This window comes from Salmo salar, chromosome 01 (assembly GCF_965601325.2).
Source record: "Salmo salar chromosome 01, fSalSal1, whole genome shotgun sequence".
Lineage (NCBI taxonomy): Eukaryota > Metazoa > Chordata > Actinopteri > Salmoniformes > Salmonidae > Salmo > Salmo salar.
The window spans coordinates 45,523,742-45,543,284 of record NC_138291.1 but is presented as its reverse complement, the minus strand read 5'-3'; the positions used below and the strand labels follow the sequence as shown (position 1 = coordinate 45,543,284).

The window sequence follows — 19,543 nt, the reverse complement described above, 5'->3', positions numbered from 1 at the left end:
CCTGCCTACCCTGCTGTCTCAACTAGAAAAGGTACATTTCCTGAGGAAAATGTGTGTGCTTGCTTCAGCAGTTTCATTTGTGATGGCACATCTCTAATGTTGGCTTTATGGTAAATCATACACTCTAGTTGACCAGGGAAACATGGGAAAGTTATGCTGCTTTGAAAGTTGATAAACTTGTAAACACACAAGTAGGAGAAAATGCCCTTGAAAGATTAGAAAGAGATTTTCACACTTGCTAGAGAGCTCTTCTTTGTTTACACCCATTCAGCATTGTTCACATCTCTTTAAGAATTCACAAGTAAGCACATGTGAGTCAGCTTGGTATTGTCCTCCAGAAATTAGTCTTTCTTCTCCCACTGAGCTTTGTTGATAGTACCAGCTGAATTCTGGACAGCAATGTTGTTGAGAGTTGTAGCAACACCGTAGCAATTTTCCATAGATATATCTTTCCAAAAATCTGCGGTAGCAAAAATGATGTACAATGTACTGACCAGGGAGGACCCCATTCTGTTATAGACAGAAGCCTGTGATATGACAGACCAATTAGGACTCATCTTGATATTTGGTATTTATTAGGATCCCCTTTAGCCGCTGCAAAAGCATCAACTACTCTTCCTGGGGTCCACATGAAACATGACATAACACCTAGTACAGAACATTATTAGTCAAGGACTGAAATACATACAGTACATTTAAAAAGTCACACATAGCATACAGGGGCAGCAGGTAGCCTAGTGGTTAGAGCGTTGGGCCAGTAACCGAAATGTTGCTGGATTAAATCCCTGAGCTGACAAGGTAAAAATCTGTCGTTCTGCCCCTGAACAAGGCAGTTAACCCACTGTTCTCTTGTTGTCATTATAAATAAGAATTTGTTCTTAACTGACTTGCCTAGTTAAATAAAGGTTAAATTAAAAAATAATAATAATATGTACATACACACAATACAGTGCAAATTGCAAGACAAGATACAGTTGAAGATTTAAGTTTACATACACTTTGGCAAATACATTTAAACTCAGTTTTTCACAATTCCTGACATTTAATTCTAGTAAAGATTCCCCTGTCTTAGGTCAGTTAGGATCACCACTTTATTTTAAGAATGTGAAATGTCAGAATGAGAGTAGAGAGAAGGATTTATTTTAGCTTTTATTTCTTTCATCACATTCCCAGTGGGTCAGAAGTTAACATACACTCAATTAGTATTTGGTAGCATTGCCTTTACATTGTTTAACTTGGGTCAAACATTTCGGATAGCCTTCCACAAATTTCCCACAATAAGTTGGGTGAATTTTGGCCCATTCCTCCTGACAGAGCTGGTGCAACTGAGTCAGGTTTGCAGGCCTCCTTGCTCGCACACACTTTTTCAGTTCTGCCCACAAATTTTCTATAGGTTTGAAGTCAAGGCTTTGTGATGGCCAATCCAATACCTCAACTTTGTTGTCCTTAAGCCATTTTGCCACAACTTTGGAAGTATGCTTGGGGTCATTGTCCATTTGGAAGACCCATTTGCGACCAAGCTTTAACTTCCTGACTGATGGCTTGAGATGTTGCTTCAATATATCCACATAATTTTCCATCCTCATGATGCCATCTATTTTGTGAAGTGCACCAGTCCCTCCTGCAGCAAAGCACCCCCACAACATGATGCTGCTACCCCCGTGCTTCACGGTTGTGATGGTGTTCTTTGGCTTGTAAGCATCCCCCCTTTTTCCTCCAAACATAACGATGGTCATTATGGCAAAACAGTTTATTTTTGTTTCATCAGACCAGAGGACATTTCTCCAAAAAGTATGATCTTTCAGTTGCAAACTGTAGTCTGGCCTTTTTATGGCGGTTTTGGATCAGTGGCTTCTTCCTTGCTGAACGGCCTTTCAGCTTATGTCAATATAGGACTCGTTTTACTGTGGATATAGATACTTTTGTACCTGTTTCCTCCAGCATCTTCACAGGGTCTTTTGCTGTTGTTCTGGGATTGATTTGCACTTTTCACACCAAAGTACGTTCATCTCTAGGTGACAGAATGCTTCTCCTTCCTGAGCGGTATGACGGCTGCGTGGTCCCATGGTGTTTATACTTGCGTACTATTGTTTTTACAGATGAACGTGGTACCTTCAGGCGTTTGGAAATTGCTCCCAAGGATGAACCAGACTTGTGGAGGTCTACAATTTTTTTCTGATGTCTTGGCTGATTTCTTTTGATTTTCCCTTGATGTCAAGCAAAGAGGCACTGAGTTTGAAGGTAGGCCTTGAAATACATCCACACTCAAATTATGTCAATTAGCCTATCAGAAGCTTCTAAAGCCATGACATGATTTTCTGGAATTGTCTAATTTGTTTAAAAGGCACAGTCAACTTAGTGTATGTAAACTTCTGACCCACTGGAATTGTGATACAGTGAATTATAAGTGAAATAATCTGTCTGTAAACAATTGTTGCAAAAATGACTTGTGTCATGCACAAAGTAGATGTCCTAACCGAATTGCCAAAACTATAGTTTGTTAACAAGAAATTTGTGGAGTGGTTGAAAAATGAGTTTTAATGACTCCAACCTAAGTGTATGTAAACTTCCGTCTTCAACTGTATATAAATGTTAAATAAATGTTTTTTTAAACTGGTTTTATTGCTTGCTTGAGTTACCTGGGGTAGCAGAGAGTTCCATGTAGTCATGGCTTTATTTAATACTGTGCGTTTCCCATTCTCTGTTCAGGACCTGGGGACTGTAAAGAGACCTCTGGGTTGTCACGTCCTGACCAGTAAAAGGGGTTGTTTGTTATTGTAGTTTGGTCAGGGCGTGGCAGGGGGTGTTTGTTTTGTGTGTTTCGGGGTTTTTGGTGTATGTTCTATATTTTTATTTATATGTGTTCTGGTTTTTCTATTTCTATGTTGGGGTTTTAGAACGACCTCCAATTAGAGGCAGCTGGTTGTCGTTGCTTCTAATTGCCTATGCTACCCTCTAGTCCCTCGACTTCTTGGCGCTGACGGAAACATGGATAACCACAGAAAACACTGCTACTCCTACTGCTCTCTCCTTGTCTGACCACGTGTTCTCGGATACCCCGAGAGCATCTGGTCAGCGGGGTGGTGGGACTGGAATCCTCATCTCTCCCAAGTGGACATTCTCTCTTTCTCCCCTGACCCATCTGTCTATCTCCTCCTTTGAATTCCATGCTGTCACAGTCTCTAGCCCATTCAAGCTTAACCTCTCTAGGGTCGGCGGGACGAAATCGTCCCACCTACGTAACAGCCAGTGGAATCCTGTGGCGCGTTATTCAGATACCTTAGAAATGCTATTACTTCAATTTCTCAAACATATGACTATTTTACACCATTTTAAAGACTCGTTAATCTAACCACACTGTCCGATTTCAAAAAGGCTTTACAACGAAAGCAAAACATTAGATTATGTCAGCAGAGTACCCTGCCAGAAATAATCAGACACCCATTTTTCAAGCTAGCATATAATGTCACAAAAACCCAGAAGACAGCTAAATGCAGCACTAACCTTTGATGATCTTCATCAGATGACACACCTAGGACATTATGTTATATAATACATGCATGTTTTGTTCAATCAAGTTCATATTTATATCAAAAACCAGCTTTTTACATTAGCATGTGACGTTCAGAACTTCCGGTGAATTTACAAAACATTTACTAAATTACTCACGATAAACGTTCACAAAAAGCATAACAATTATTTTAAGAATTATAGATACAGAACTCCTCTATCCACTCGATATGTCCGATTTTAAAATAGCTTTTCGGTGAAAGCACATTTAGCAATATTCTAAGTAGATAGCCCGGCATCACAGGGCTAGCTATTTAGACACCCAGCAAGTTTAGCACTCACCAAAGTCAGATTTACTATAAGAAAAATGTTATTACCTTTGGTGTTCATCGTCAGAATGCACTCCCAGGACTTCTACTTCAATAACAAATGTTGGTTTGGTCCCAAATAATCCATAGTTATATCCAAACAGCGGCGTTTTGTTCGTGCGTTCAAGACACTATCCGAAAGGGTAAAGAAGGGTGACGAGCACGACGCATTTCGTGACAAAAAAATTCTAAATATTCCATTACCGTACTTCGAAGCATGTCAACCGCTGTTTAAAATCCATTTTTATGCCATTTTTCTCGTAAAAAAGCGATAATATTCCGACAGGGAATCTGCGTTTAGGTAAAAAGACGAAAGAAAATAAACCATGGGGTCGACTCGTGCATGCGCCTAAGCCCATTGTCCTCTGAACAGCCACTTGCCAAAAGCGCAAATGTGTTTCAGCCTGGGGCTGCCTCGATATCATTCAGCTTTTTCCCGGGCTCTGAGAGCCTATGGGAGCCGTAGGAAGTGTCACGTTACAGCAAAGATCCTCAGTCTTTAATAAACAGAGACAAGAAGAACAAGATCTTGTCAGAGAGGGCACTTCCTGTAAGGAATCTTCTCAGGTTTTTGCCTGCCATATGAGTTCTGTTATACTCACAGACACCATTCAAACAGTTTTAGAAACTTTAGGGTGTTTTCCATCCAAAGCCAATAATTATATGCATATTCTAGTTACTGGGCAGGAGTAGTAACCAGATTAAATCGGGTACGTTTTTTATCCGGCCGTGTCAATACTGCCCCCTACCCCCAACAGGTTAACATCCTTATCATTTATCGCCCTCCAGGTTCCCTTGGAGAGTTCATCAATGAGCTTGACGCCTTGATAAGTTCCTTTCCTGAAGATGGCTCACCCCTCACAATTCTGGGTGACTTTAACCTCCCTACGTCTACCTTTGACTCATTTCTCTCTGCCTCCTTCTTTCCACTCCTCTCCTCTTTTGGCCTCACCCTCTCACCGTCCCCACCTACTCACAAGGCAGGCAATACGCTTGACCTCATCTTTACTAGATGCTGTTCTTCTACTAATCTCACTGCAACTTCCCTCCAAGTCTCCGACCACTACCTTGTATCCTTTTCCCTCTCGCTCTCCTGCAACACTACTCACTCTGCCCCTACTCAGATGGTATTGCGCCGTCGCAACCTTCTCTCCTGCTACTCTCTCCTAAACCATCCTATCATCTCTTCCCTCTGCTCAATCCTTCTCCAACCAATCTCCTGATTCTGCCTCCTCATCCCTCCTCTCCTCCCTTTCTGCATCCTTTGACTCTCTCTTGACGACTCATTGCGAGCTCACAGAACAGGGCTCCGGGCAGCCGAGCGGAAATGGAGGAAAACTAGCCTCCCTGTGGACCTGGCATCTTTTCACTCCCTCCTCTCCACATTTTCTTCCTCTGTTTCTGCTGCTAAAGCCACTTTCTACCACTCTAAATTCCAAGCATCTGCATCTAACCCTAGGAAGCTCTTTGCCACCTTCTCCTCCCTCCTGAATCCTCCTCCCCCTCCCCCCCTCCTCCCTCTCTGCGGATGACTTTGTCAACCATTTTGAAAAGAAGGTTGACGACATCCGATCCTCGTTTGTTAAGTCAAACGACACCGCTGGTCCTGCTCACATTGCCCTACCCTATGCTTTGACCTCTTTCTCCCCTCTCTCTCCAGATGAAATCTTGCGACTTGTGACGGCCGGCTGCCCAACAACCTGCCCGCTTGACCCTATCCCCTCCTCTCTTCTCCAGACCATTTCCGGAGACCTTCTCCCTTACCTCACCTCGCTCATCAACTCATCCTTGACCGCTGGCTACGTCCCTTCCATCTTCGAGAGTTGCACCCCTTCTCAAAAAACCTACACTCAATCCCTCCGATGTCAACAACTACAGACCAGTATCCCTTCTTTCTTTCCTCTCCAAAACTCTTGAGCGTGCCGTCCTTGGCCAGCTCTCTTGCTATCTCTCTCAGAATTACCTTCTTGATCCAAATCAGTCAGGTTTCAAGACAGATCATTCAACTGAGACTGCTCTTCTCTGTGTCACGGAGGCTCTCCGCACTGCTAAAGCTAACTCGCTCTCCTCTGCTCTCATCCTTCTAGACCTATCTGCTGCCTTTGATACTGTGAACCATCAGATCCTCCTCTCCACCCTCTCCGAGTTGGGCATCTCCGGCGCGGCTCACTCTTGGATTGCGTCCTACCTGACAGGTCGCTCCTAACAGGTGGCGTGGCGAGAATCCGTCTCTGCACCACGTGCTCTCACCACTGGTGTCCCCCAGGGCTCAGTTCTAGGCCCTCTCCTATTCTCGCTATACACCAAGTCACTTGGCTCTGTCATATCCTCACATGGTCTCTCCTATCATTGCTACGCAAACGACACACAATTAATCTTCTCCTTTTCCCCTTCTGATAACCAGGTGGCGAATCGCATCTCTGCATGTCTGGCAGACACATCAGTGTGGATGATGGATCACCACCTCAAGCTGAACCTCGGCAAGACGGAGCTGCTCTTCCTCCCGGGGAAGGACTGCCCGTTCCATGACCTCGCCATTACGGTTGACAACTCCATTGTGTCCTCCTCCCAGAGTGCTAAGAGCCTTGGCGTGACCCTGGACAACACCCTGTCATTCTCCGCTAACATCAAGGCAGTGACCCGATCCTGTAGGTTCATGCTCTACAACATTCGCAGAGTACGACCCTGCCTCACACAGGAAGCGGCGCAGGTCCTAATCCAGGCACTTGTCATCTCCCATCTGGATAACTGCAACTCGCTGTTGGCGGGGCTCCCTGCCTGTGCCATTAAACCCCTACAACTCATCCAGAACGCCGCAGCCCGTCTGGTGTTCAACCTTCCCAAGTTCTCTCACGTCACCCCGCTCCTCCGCACACTCCACTGGCTTCCAGTTGAAGCTCGCATCTGCTACAAGACCATGGTGCTTGCCTACGGAGCTGTGAGGGGAACGGCACCTCCGTACCTTCAGGCTCTGATCAGTCCCTACACCCAAAGAAGGGCACTGCGTTCATCCACCTCTGGCCTGCTCGCCTCCCTACCTCTGCGGAAGCACAGTTCCCGCTCAGGCAAGTCAAAACTGTTCGCTGCTCTGGCACCCCAATGGTGGAACAGCTCCCTCACGACGCCAGGACAGCGGAGTCAATCACCACCTTCCGAAGACACCTGAAACCCCACCTCTTTAAGGAATACCTGGGATAGGATAAAGTAATCCTTCTAACCCCCCCACCCTCTCTCCCCCCCCCCCCCCAAAAAAGATATAGATGTACTATTGTAAAGTGGTTGTTCCACTGGATATCATAAGGTGAATGCACCAATTTGTAAGTCGCTCTGGATAAGAGCGTCTGCTAAATGACGTAAATGTAATGTAAATGTAATTGGAGGCCATGTTTAAGTGGGTTAATTTTCTCTTGTGATTATGGGTGGTTGTTTCCTGTTTAGTCTGTGTACCTGATGGGACTGCTTCGTCGTTTGTTTTGTTCAAGTGTTTTGTTTTTTTCTTCGAATAAAAGAAGATAATATAAGAAGACAATGTACCCGCTGCAGTTTGGTCCACTCCATACGACAACCGTTACAGAACCACCCACCAACGAAGGACCAAGCAGCGGAGGAAGGAGCAGCATGGTAAAGAGGACTGGACATGGGAGGACATCCTGGACGGCAAGGGATCCTACACGTGGGAAGAGATCCTGGCCGGAAGGGATCGCCTCCCATGGGAACAGGTGGAGGCGCTCAGAAGAGCGGAGGCAGCAGGAGAAAAGGACCAACGACGAAGGTATGAGGGAACAAGGCTGGCAAGGAAGCCTGAAAGGCAGCCCTCAAAAAAAAATTGGGGGGGCACACGGGTGATTTGGCTGGGCCAAGGGTTAACCCTGAGCCAACTCCCCGTGCTTATCATGGGGAGCGACGGATCAAGCAAGCACCATGTTATGCGGAGATACGCACGGTATCGCCAGTGCGCAGCTACAGTCCAGTGCGCTTGGTGAAAGCTCCTCACCATTTTAATTTAAAACAAACAGTACTTAATTGTTACCCAGAAATGATTTGATATTGAGATAAAAACAGCTGCATTGGACTTTTAAACAGCCCTACTGTGACGTAGGAACTAGCTTTAAAATGCCCACCTTGAGGAATTTAGACACATTTGACTAACCTGGTAAAATAAACTAAAATAAAGTCACCCACCTGTATGATGCGGCTGAGGTGGCAGTCTGCGGCCAGCTCCAGACCTTGCCTCTCTGCCCAGTCCTCCACCAGGCTAAGCCTCTGGCGGAGGGTGGCCCCCCAGTAGTGGGACCTAAGGCCCAGGGAGCAGGCCTCTCCCTGGGGGCTGGGGCTTAGCAGCCTGTTGAATCAAATCAAACGTTATTTGAAGTGCATTTAAAATGACACACTTTACAGTAAAATCATAAAAACAATGAGATTAAAACAAGAGAAGGCAATACAAGAGGTTAATAAAAGAACATGAAACACAAAAGATGTGTAAAATAATGGTGAATAAAGGCCAGGCTAAAAGGGTGGGTTTTCAAAACTTGATTTAAAAGCCTCAACTACTGTATGTCTGCCTCTCTCACCTATTGAAGAGCCAGGCGCTGATGGAGTGGAAGAGTTGGGAGAAAATCTGGATGGTGAGGGCAGCGTTGATTCGACAGCGACGCAGCAGAGACATGGCACCCATCAAGGTTTGCAGTACACCCTCTGGTGGAGGGAGGATAGAGTGACAAAAAGTTTTAAAACAAACTTTTAATAAACATTGAAAATAAGCATACTGGTGTTGATTTTCATGCTAATATGATGGTTCTATATCTACTGGATCAAAACTAACATATGGAAGCTGCGGGTTAAAATAAAGAAGAGGTTATAACTAGATTGTGTTGTGGTTAACATTCATGGTGTACCTATTCCTGCAGGTGATTGACTCCCCTCAGGATAAATCAGGAATCCTGGCAAGTGTCTGCTCAGATCATCCAGCAGACACCGAGTCAAACACCTTGAGGAACAAAAGACAGAAAGACAGACAGACAGAGGGCAGGGGACTTTATCAATACTGTACAACATCAGGACAGATGAGGGAAGATCACTTATGTGCTCATTTCAATGTCTTCACAGTAGAACAGCAGCTACAATCCTTATTTACTGAAGTCAGAGTAAATTACCCAGATTAGAAGAGATAAGAAGTGCTATATGTAATGTCTTACTTGAAAGCTTTGTGCACCAGGTGTGCTAAGTCCTCCTGAGCCTGCAGTGTGATGGGGCTTAGATCTCTGTCCTGCTTTAGGAAGTTCAGGAGCTCTGAGGCATTGGCCATCCAGAAGGCTACAGCACCAGCTATGGACTTCTGCTTCTGGAAGGGAGAGAAAGACCAAGATGGAATAAATATGGACATTTTATAAGCCTTATTATGAGACATTATAAAGTCTCATGCACGCTTGTAACAAGTTATGAAGCATTATAAACTGGGTGGTTCGAGCCCTGAATGCTGATTAGCTAACAGCCGTGGTATATTTATTTTATTTATTAGGATCCCCATTAGCCGATGACAATAGCGACAGCTAGTCTTACTGGGGTCTGACACATAATGAAAAAAAATTACAGACAAAAGACTTTACAATTTACATACATTTAAAAAAATGAACATGTAGTGTGTGTGTGTGTGTGAATCTATCAGTTACACATACATGTCAGTACATACACACAACAAGTAGGTCACATGGGGAGAGGTGTTGTCCTGAGAGGTGTTGATTTATTTGTTTTTTGAAAAGCAGGTTTGTTGTTCACTTGCCCTATAAAAGATGGAAGGGAGTTCCATGCAATCATGGCTCTGTATAATACTGTATGTTTTCTTTAATTTGTTCTGGACCTGGGGACTGTGAAAAGACTCCTGGTGGCATATCTGGTGGGGTAGGTGTGTGTGTCAGTGCTGTGTGTAAGTTGACTAGCAAACAATTTGGAATTTCCAATACAATAATGTTTCTTAGAAAAACAAGAAGTGACACAACTCTTAGATAAGAGAGACTGGCATGCATAGTATCGCTGCATATTGCTGTGGTAGCCATGCTGGTTAAGTGTGCCATGAATTCTAAATAAATAGCAGACAGTGTCACCAGTGTGGTTCATGTGTGGTTCACGCATGTGTGGTTCACGCATGTGTGGTTCACGCATGTGTGGTTCACGGTGGGAACCACACATGCAGAGATCATCCTATTCTGCGTCTCACAAAGACACGGCGGTTGGAGCCATAAAACTCAAATTTGGATTCATCAGACCAAAGGACAGATTTCCACTGGTCTAACGTATAATGCTCGTGTTTCTTGGCCCAAGCAAGTCTCTTCTTATTATTGGTGTCCTTTAGTAGTGGTTTCTTTGCACCAATTCAACCATGAAGGCCTGATTCATGCAGTCTCTTCTGAAAACAGTTCATGTTGAGATGTGTCTGTTACTTGAACTCTGTGAAGCATTTATTTTGGCTGCAATATCTGAGGCTGGTAACTCTAATAAACTTATCCTCTGCAGCAGAGGTAACTCTGGGTCTTTGTTTCCAATGGTGGTCCTCATGAGAGCCAGTTTCATCATAGAAGATATGGACCTTACAGACGTATGGAGATTAGTCCATCCTAATGATAGAGAATATACTTTTTTCTCCCACTGTCATAAGGCACACTCCAGAATAGATTTCTTGTTGATATCTAATTTCATGGTTAATAATGGGATTAATTGCAAGATTGGGCCCATTGCCCTCACAGATCATGCTATACTAAAGTTACATAGACTTATTTTTCGACTGTATTATTGACTGTGTGTTTGTTTTACTCCATCTGTAACTCTGTGTTGTTGTATGTGTCAAACTGCTTTGCTTTATCTTGGCCAACTTGTTCTCAACTTGCCTACCTGGTTAACCCTGTTTGGGATAGGGGGCAGTATTTTCACGGCCGGATAAAAAACATACCCAATTTAATCTGGTTACTACTCCTGCCCAGAAACTAGAATATGCATATAATTAGTAGATTTGGATAGAAAACACTCTAAAGTTTCTAAAACTGTTTGAATGGTGTCTGTGAGTATAACAGAACTCATATGGCAGGCCAAAACCTGAGAAGATTCCATACAGGAAGTGCCCTGTCTGACAATTTGTCGTCCTTCTGTAGCATATCTATCGAAAATACAGCATCTGTGCTGTAACGTGACATTTTCTAAGGCTTCCATTGGCTCTCAGAAGGCGCCAGAAAGTGGAATGGGGTGTCTGCAGTCTCTGGGCGAAAAACAGCAGGAGTATTTGTGTGTGGTCAGGCTGGGAACAGTGACACTGGAGATGCTCGTCACGAGACTACTCCATTTTTTTCTTTCAGCCTTTGAATGAATACAACGTCGCCCGGTTGGAATATTATGGCTATTTTACAAGAAAAATAGCATAAACATTGATTTTAAACAGCGTTTGACATGCTTCTAAGTACAGTAATGGAATATTTTGATTTTTTTTTGTCACGAAATGCGCTCGCGCGTCACCCTTCGGATTGTGACCTGAACGCATGAACAAAACGGAGCTATTTGAATATAACTATGGATTATTTGGAACCAAAACAACATTTGTTGTTGAAGTAGAAGTCCTGGGAGTGCATTCTGACGAAGAACAGCAAAGGTAATCCAATCTTTCTTATAGTAAATCTGAGTTTGGTGAGGGCCAAACTTGGTGGGTGTCAAATTAGCTAGCCATGATGGCCGGGCTATGTACTCAGAATATTGCAAAATGTGCTTTCGCCGAAAAGCTATTTTAAAATCTGACACCGCGATTGCATAAAGGAGTTCTGTATCTATAATTCTTTAAATAATTGTTATGTTTTTTGTCAACGTTTATCATGAGTAATTTAGTAAATTCACCGGAAGTTTGCGGTGGGTATACTAGTTCTGAACGTCACATGCTAATGTAAAAAGCTGGTTTTTGATATAAATATGAACTTGATTGAACAAAACATGCATGTATTGTATAACATAATGTCCTAGGAGTGTCATCTGATGAAGATCATCAAAGGTTAGTGCTGCATTTAGCTGTGGTTTTGGTTTTTGTGACATATATGCTTGCTTTGAAAATGGCTGTGTGATTATTTTTGGCAGGGTACTCTCCTGACATAATCTAATGTTTTGCTTTCGCTGTAAAGCCTTTTTGAAATCGGACAATGTGGTTAGATTAACGAGAGTCTTGTCTTTAAAATGGTGTAAAATAGTCCTATGTTTGAGAAATTGAAGTTATAGCATTCTTGAGGTATTTGCATTTCGCGCCACGCTCTACCATTGGATATGGTGAGGCGTTCCGCTAGCCGAACGTCTGTCCCTAACAGGTTAAATAAAGGTGAAATAACATTTTTTTTAAACATGTTTATATAAAGGGTAGATTTAGACTAAACACAATGCTATTACAATATGAGCTATTTAGCCAATCACTAGCAGATGATCTTAGATCCTTTTTTGAGATCAACATAGGCTCAACTGAAAAGATTTCCACAGTATCTCATGTGGTTAAACCACTCAAATATAGTTCCTACTACTGCTGTCTCCTTAGATTCTGAGAAGGCATTTGATAGGGTAGAGTAGGCTGAATTTTGTAAATGGATAGGGGTCCTCGATTCGAATTATAAAGCAACAGTACTTACGAATAGAATGTCTGCTTTTTTTTGTCTTTCTAGAGGAAGAAGGCAGGGTTGCTCGCTCTCCCCTCTCCCATTTACCATAGTTTTAGAGCCTCTTGCAACAATGATGAGAACAGAATCAGAAATTAGGGGCGTACATGGAGGGGGAAAAGAACACAAGCTGCTTATGTATGCAAACAATATTATACTGCTGGTCTCTGATCCTCTTCAGTCTGTACCACGATTACTTACTTGTATTGAATAATATTCTAGTTGTCAGGCTACAAAATAAATTGGAATAAATTGGAAGCAATGTCAATTAATGCCATATGTTACTCTGGAACCGTTACCACATGTAATATCAAATGGGTTCCTACTGGGATGAAAGATTTGGGTATTAAGACTACATTTTGAGCCACTAGTAGTCAAGATGAAGACAAATTTAGAAAAATGGGAAAAGATCAAACTTTCTTTATGTGGAAAGATCAACGTGATTAAAATGGTTGTGGTCCACAACCAGCTATCAACTAAATCCAGGAAAGAACCCAATAGCTGAGTAACTGGAATTACCCAAACATAAAGCAGCCATTTTTTACTCAATATTTAGTCATCTGCAGGGTAAAGACTGTAAAAACCTCAGAACAATATGTCAAATTGACCTTAAGTGTGAAATTGAGGATGATACCTGGTTGAAGATCTTGTCCAGCCAAGGAGGAACATAAGGGAAGCCAGGGGGATACTTAGTCAGTTTAAGATACTACATAGATTTTATCAGACCCCAACTAGGCTTCATAAGATGGGGCTGACCAACAATTCTCTGTGTTGGAAATACCAAAAAGACACTGTGAAATTCTTACACACAATTTTTATTTTACCTTTATTTAACTAGGCAAGTCAGTTAAGAACAAATTCTTATTCACAATGACAGCCTACCACAGCCAAACCCGGACAACTGTGCACCGCCCTATGGGACTCCCAATCACGGCAGGATGTGATGCAGCCTGGATTCAAACCAGGGACACCTCTTGCACTGAAATGTAGTGCATTAGACCGCTGCGCCACTTCGGTAGTCCATAAGGGAGTGTACATTAGTGCTACCTTTCTGGAAGGATGTTTTGAAATATCCAGTGGTGGAAAAAGTACCCAATTGTCATACTTAAGTAAAAGTAAAGATACCTTAGTAGAAAATGACTCAAGTAAAAGTGAAAGTCACCTAGTAAAATACTACTTGAATAAAAGTCTATTAGTATTTTGTTTGAAATATATTTAAGTATCAAAAGTAAATGTAATTGCTAAAATATCAATATCAAAAATCATTTCAACTTCCGTATATCAAGCAAGCCAGATGGCATAATTTTCTTGTTTTAAAACCTATGGATAGCCAGGGGTACACTCCAACACCCAGACATAATTTACAAACGAAGCATTGTGTTTAGTGAGTCCACCAGATCAGAGGCAGTAGGGATGACCAGGGATGTTCCCTTGATAAGTGTGTGAATTTGACCGTTTTCCTGTACTGCTAAGAATTCAAAATGTAATGAGTACTTTTGGGTGTCAGGCAAAATGTATGTACTTTATACCACTGGAAATATCTGGAGGAATGGTTGGGGTTAACAATTCCAGTTTCACCGAAAATATGTCTCTTGGGCAATAGAACAGAGTTACCTAATGTAACAAATGAGGAATTTGCACTGATCACTGTTGGTATGGTTACAGCAGCTAGAGTAATCCTTAGAATTTGGAAGGGTCATGCCACTCCTACTCTGAAACAATGGATAGAATCAATTTTAGAAGTAGCATCTTATGAACAAATGCTTGCTAGGATCACTGGTAGAAACAACAATTCTAGAAGCGTTTTATTTGTCATGTTGTTGTTAAGACTGGGAGGTGATGACTTATGCTTGTGAACCCATTTAGTTCATTATTGTAGCTTGTGAGATACTATTTGACTGTGTATGGGGTTTGTGATACATGGCAAATATACCAAGGCTAAGGGCTGTGTCCAGGCACTCCACGTTTCGTTGTGCATAAAAACAGCCCATAGCCATGGTACAGTATATTGGCATATACCACACCCACTCAGACCTTATTGCTTAAGTATACCTTCAGGCTAAATTGTTACCAAAACCATAATTAACCCATGAAGCAGTAGAGGCATGCTCTTTCCAGTTGTGCTGTATAATTCACAGAATCAAACGTGTGATGGTGCATGCATGGTCTCACTTGCCTGGATGACCACCTCAGTCATGGCTACCATCTTGTTGACAGTAGTGGTGACTCTGTGTGCGTGCTCTGAGGGGCGATGACTCTGTGGTGTCTCCTGACTGTGACTGGACCGGCGGTGAAGGGCGAAGCGTCCGGCCATGTACAGGACGTAGGCAGGGGAGAGCTTGAAGTGAACAGTGGAACTGTTGGTGTAGTTGATGACTGCAGAGAGGAAGGGGTCCTCAGCTGTTATGACAGAGGGACACCAGTAGAGGACAGCAGATTAATAGAGGATAATAATGAGACTGACAACAAACTGATTGTGTTATTGCTATGTTATTACTATGTGCTATTACAATGTGCTACTACATTGGTCAAATTGAATTACTTACAATTTTCCCTGAATTGAATACCAACAGGAAGTGCAAGTTGGTCCATGTTGTCCTGATCTCTGTTAAGACAAGATGTAAAAATGTCAGTTGTCCAGCCTATAGTCACTTCAACAATATCTCAAAACCGGAATCATGAAAAAACAACAGCCACAGTAGCCATTTTATTAAGCTTCAAGAGATGCCAGAAACGTGAGAATTTTTGTCACACACAGAAGACAAGTTCATGTCAATAAATGTAAATGTTTACATTACTTGGGGTCATGTTTACCTTTCATTCCTTGTTCCATAGTCTTGTTGCTGGTTATGCTTCCGGACCATAGGCTTTATAACGCCTCCCCACGTGGAACTTCTCTTGCATTCCATTGTGTCAGCGTTAGAAACAATATCCTTGTTGGTCGAGGACTTCTCCACGGGTACAGAAGCTGATATCTGCCTGCAGTGGAGAGAAGACTATACCTATAACTTGAGAATCAGCTACAGGCAGGGAACTTTTACAGGAGACAGACTTAACACTGAACATGAACTTTTGTGAACCAGAGTGGGGGTGCTTGGAGTAAGAAAAAGCAGTTTTTATTGTCATGCTTCTCTGTTTGCTAATGAATTAATTGGTGTTAAGGGAAGACCTACCCATTCTCTTTCCTCATAGTGGACCCATTAGGCTTTGCCGAGTGGTTAACAGCATCCTCTCCTGTCTTCTTCTTCTCCTTCTTCTTCTCTTTCCTCGACAGTGTCCTCTTGAAGTTCTGGATCATGCCTCCCTTCTTTTTCTCTGGGCTGTTGTCCTGTATGGATAAAGGCCACATAATCACACAGAGAGACACAACACTACAGTGGAAATCAAAGCATAAACTCTTGCCAGCTAAATTGCTTTCCTTGCCTTGACATTCAAGCTAGGTCGGGCATGAAAAGTAATTTCTAACTGAGCAAATTCTGCTCAATTATAAATGCAGTAAGCAGTCAGTCCCATGTACAATAATGTCCTTATCCTTCTTGAGTACGAAGCGGCCCTCCCTGTTGTCTGTGTTCCAGTTCAGCTGCACAACCAGAGGCTTTTCACTCAGGTCCAGCTGCCGTTCTTCTGCCATGGTTAACAGGGCGGAGAGTGGGAGAGTAACATGAACAAATTTACCAGAAAATACACTCAATCTATTCAAAATATAGAATTGTTCACAAATGCCCTGCCCCCAAGTGAACTCTTTAATTCATGTATCCATCCATCCATCCATCCATCCGTCTGTCTGTCTGTGTCTGTCTGTCCATCCATTCATCCATCTTACCCTTGTTAGCATGGACCTCAAACAGGAAATAGGGAGTATTCAACATCTTCATGTCCGGTCTGAACTTCTCTGACAGTGTTTCAATAACCTCTCCAGTGGTGGTGGTGCTGTTGATACGCAGGCACTTGGTGGCAACATTTCCTGCAACATGGTCCTCAAAGAGGAACCGCATCACTCCATGGAACTCTAAGTTCTAGAGGGGAAAGAGTGGATGAACAAAGTCGAGCAGAGGTAACGTAGCTAACTTAGCTAACTAGCTAGCAATCTTCATTTGTTTATCTAAACCAAAATCTACATAGCTAGCTTTCATAATTCGCTGGCTAGAAATTCCAAAGCAAATCAATGTAATTAGCCAGCTGCTATCTGGCGATGAGATTTGTAACTTGAAGTGTAAATTGGAGAAAAGCAGAGGTATTAGTAATGTGGGTGACTAATTGGTGTCTGTTGGTGGTGGGTATTGTGTGTGAAGGTTGTTAGTATGCATGATCTATTGACATGAGGGGGATGGGTGGATATAGTACCTTGTTTGGGACAAAGTAGTAAAATGTTAGCTAATCACTGTCTAGTGTGTGTCCTAAAGACTAATCCTGCTGCAGACACATCATGCTATCCTGGAGCATAATGAGAATGTGGGATGCAAAAAAGCCAGGACAGCCAAAGGTATTTATGAAAGCAAAACCCCCTCTTGAGAAAACAACATCACCAATCCACAAGCCAAGTGCTCCTCATACTTTTCACACCATTGCAGTCAGTTCTTTGTCATGGGGGACAGGGGCTGTTAGTACACTCTTTGAGCCTATTCAGTGTGTAGTTGGCAGTGCTTGTCTTCTCAACAGCACAACTGTAGGTGCTTATACACAACAATACACGACTAGACTATTTACAAACTTTTCACACCTTTTATGACAGTCGAACTCAATGCCCCATGATTTACTCTGAGCATAACAAAACGCATACCAGTCTACTGTACCCTTTTCTATTTACAGATGAACGTGGTTCTTGTATGGTTAACTCTTACATCTACATGTTCCGCTAGCGGAACACCTGCTCCAATATCCAATGATAGGCGTGGCGCGAATTACAAATTCCTCAAAAATACAAAAACTTCAATTTTTCAAACATATGACTATTTTACAGCATTTTAAAGACAAGACTCTCCTTTATCTAACCACACTGTCCGATTTCAAAAAGGCTTTACAGCGAAAGCAAAACATTAGATTATGTCAGCAGAGTACCCAGCCAGAAATAATCAGACACCCATTTTTCAAGCTAGCATATAATGTCACAAAAAACAAAACCACAGCTAAATGCAGCACTAACCTTTGATGATCTTCGTCAGATGACACACCTAGGACATTATGTTATACAATACATGCATGTTTTGTTCAATCAAGTTCTTATTTATATCAAAAAACAGCTTTTTACATTAGCATGTGACGTTCAGAACTAGCATACCCCCCGCAAACCTCCGGTGAATTTACTAAATTACTCACGATAAACGTTCACAAAAAACATAACAATTATTTTAAGAATTATAGATACAGAACTCCTTTGTGCAATCGAGGTGTCCGATTTTAAAATAGCTTTTCGGTGAAAGCACATTTTGCAATATTCTGAGTAGATAGCCCAGCCATCACGGCTAGCTATTTAGACACCCACCAAGTTTAGCCCTGACCAAACTCCGATTTACTATTAGAAAAGTTTGATTACCTTTGGTGTTCTTCGTCAGAATGCACTCCCAGGACTGCTACTTCAATAACAAATGTTGGTTTGGTTCAAAATAATCCATTGTTATATCCAAATAGCGGCGTTTTGTTCGTGCGTTCAAGACACTATCCGAAGTGTAAATAAGGGTCACGAGCATGACGCATTTCGTGACAAAAAAAATCTAAATATTCCATTACCGTACTTCGAAGCATGTCAACCGCTGTTTAAAATCAATTTTTATGCCATTTTTCTCATAAAAAAGTGATAATATTCCGACCGGGAAAGCGTGTATACGTACAAAGAGAGAGAAAATAAAAGCATGGGATCCCCTCGTGCACGAGCCTGAGTTTCATAGTACTGTGACCGGCCACTATCCAAACGCGCTACTTTTTTTCAGCCAGAGCCTGCAAAGCCACGATTCAGCTGTTTGCCACCTTCTGAGAGCCCATGGGAGCCGTAGGAAGTGTCACGTAACAGCAGAGATCCCCTGTATTGGATAGAGATAATCAAGAAGGGCAAGAAATGGTCAGACAGGGCACTTCCTGTAAGGAATCTTCTCAGGTTTTGGCCTGCCAAATGAGTTCTGTTATACTCACAGACACCATTCAAACAGTTTTAGAAACTTTGGAGTGTTTTCAATCCAAAGCTAATAATTATATGCATATTCTAGTTTCTGGGCAGGAGTAATAATCAGATTAAATCGGGTACGTTTTTTATCCGGCCGTGAAAATACTGCCCCCTAGCCATAACAGGTTAAACTCCTTGATTGTGGTAAAAACTGAATCTCTTCCTTACATGGCTCCTTATGACAGCTGGCAATCTCAGGCATACAGTGAAGTCTTACACATCCTCATGATCAGTCTTCATGTATTTCCAGGAGACTTGCAGTACAAACAGTACTTTAACCCAACACCTAGCGACCTTGTCAAAAGGTTGAGATCTCTTGGCGTAACGGTAAAAGTTTTTTTAGGCAAGTCAGTTAAGAACAAATTCTTATTTACAATGATGTCCTACACCGGTTAAAGTGTTGGCTTGACAGTTGCTGGATGGAGCAAGGGTGGCCATCGGGGAGGCGTGTGTCCATTAAGTACTTGGTATAGAAAGGCGTGGGGACTCACTCTTAAGGAAGGGGGTAATGTAGTGACCTAAACCCAATACCTAGCAACCTCATCAAGAGGCTTGGACATCTTGGGGTAAGGGTTAAGGTGTTGGCTTGACAGTTGCTGGGCCTGGGTTTGAGTCCCAGTTGGGAATACCCCCTTAAATCTCTACATTATGTATATGTAAGAACCGACGCAGGAGAAGCAGGTACGGGGAGTCAAACATTTAATAGGGAACAGACATAGAACAAGACAGAAACAGCATCAGCACACCTCTGTCATATCCTCACATGGTCTCTCCTATCATTGCTACGCAGACGACACACAATTAATCTTCTCCTTTCCCCCTTCTGATAACCAGGTGGC

At 42.6% G+C, this 19,543-nt stretch overlaps 1 protein-coding gene across 1 annotated transcript in view; it reads right to left on the bottom strand.

Annotated features, from left to right (window-relative positions):
- The window catches only part of LOC106603236 (afadin), a 58,314-nt gene that overhangs the window by 18,490 nt on the left and 20,281 nt on the right, over positions 1-19,543 (bottom strand). The window contains exons 2-11 of the mRNA XM_014196616.3: positions 16,371-16,563; positions 16,065-16,171; positions 15,721-15,875; positions 15,362-15,526; positions 15,094-15,152; positions 14,724-14,947; positions 9,074-9,219; positions 8,774-8,865; positions 8,450-8,573; positions 8,061-8,220 (exon numbers count right to left, since the gene is read on the bottom strand). Coding sequence (XP_014052091.3) covers positions 8,061-8,220; positions 8,450-8,573; positions 8,774-8,865; positions 9,074-9,219; positions 14,724-14,947; positions 15,094-15,152; positions 15,362-15,526; positions 15,721-15,875; positions 16,065-16,171; positions 16,371-16,563 — 1,425 coding nt within the window. The remainder of the gene's footprint in view (positions 1-8,060; positions 8,221-8,449; positions 8,574-8,773; positions 8,866-9,073; positions 9,220-14,723; positions 14,948-15,093; positions 15,153-15,361; positions 15,527-15,720; positions 15,876-16,064; positions 16,172-16,370; positions 16,564-19,543) is intronic.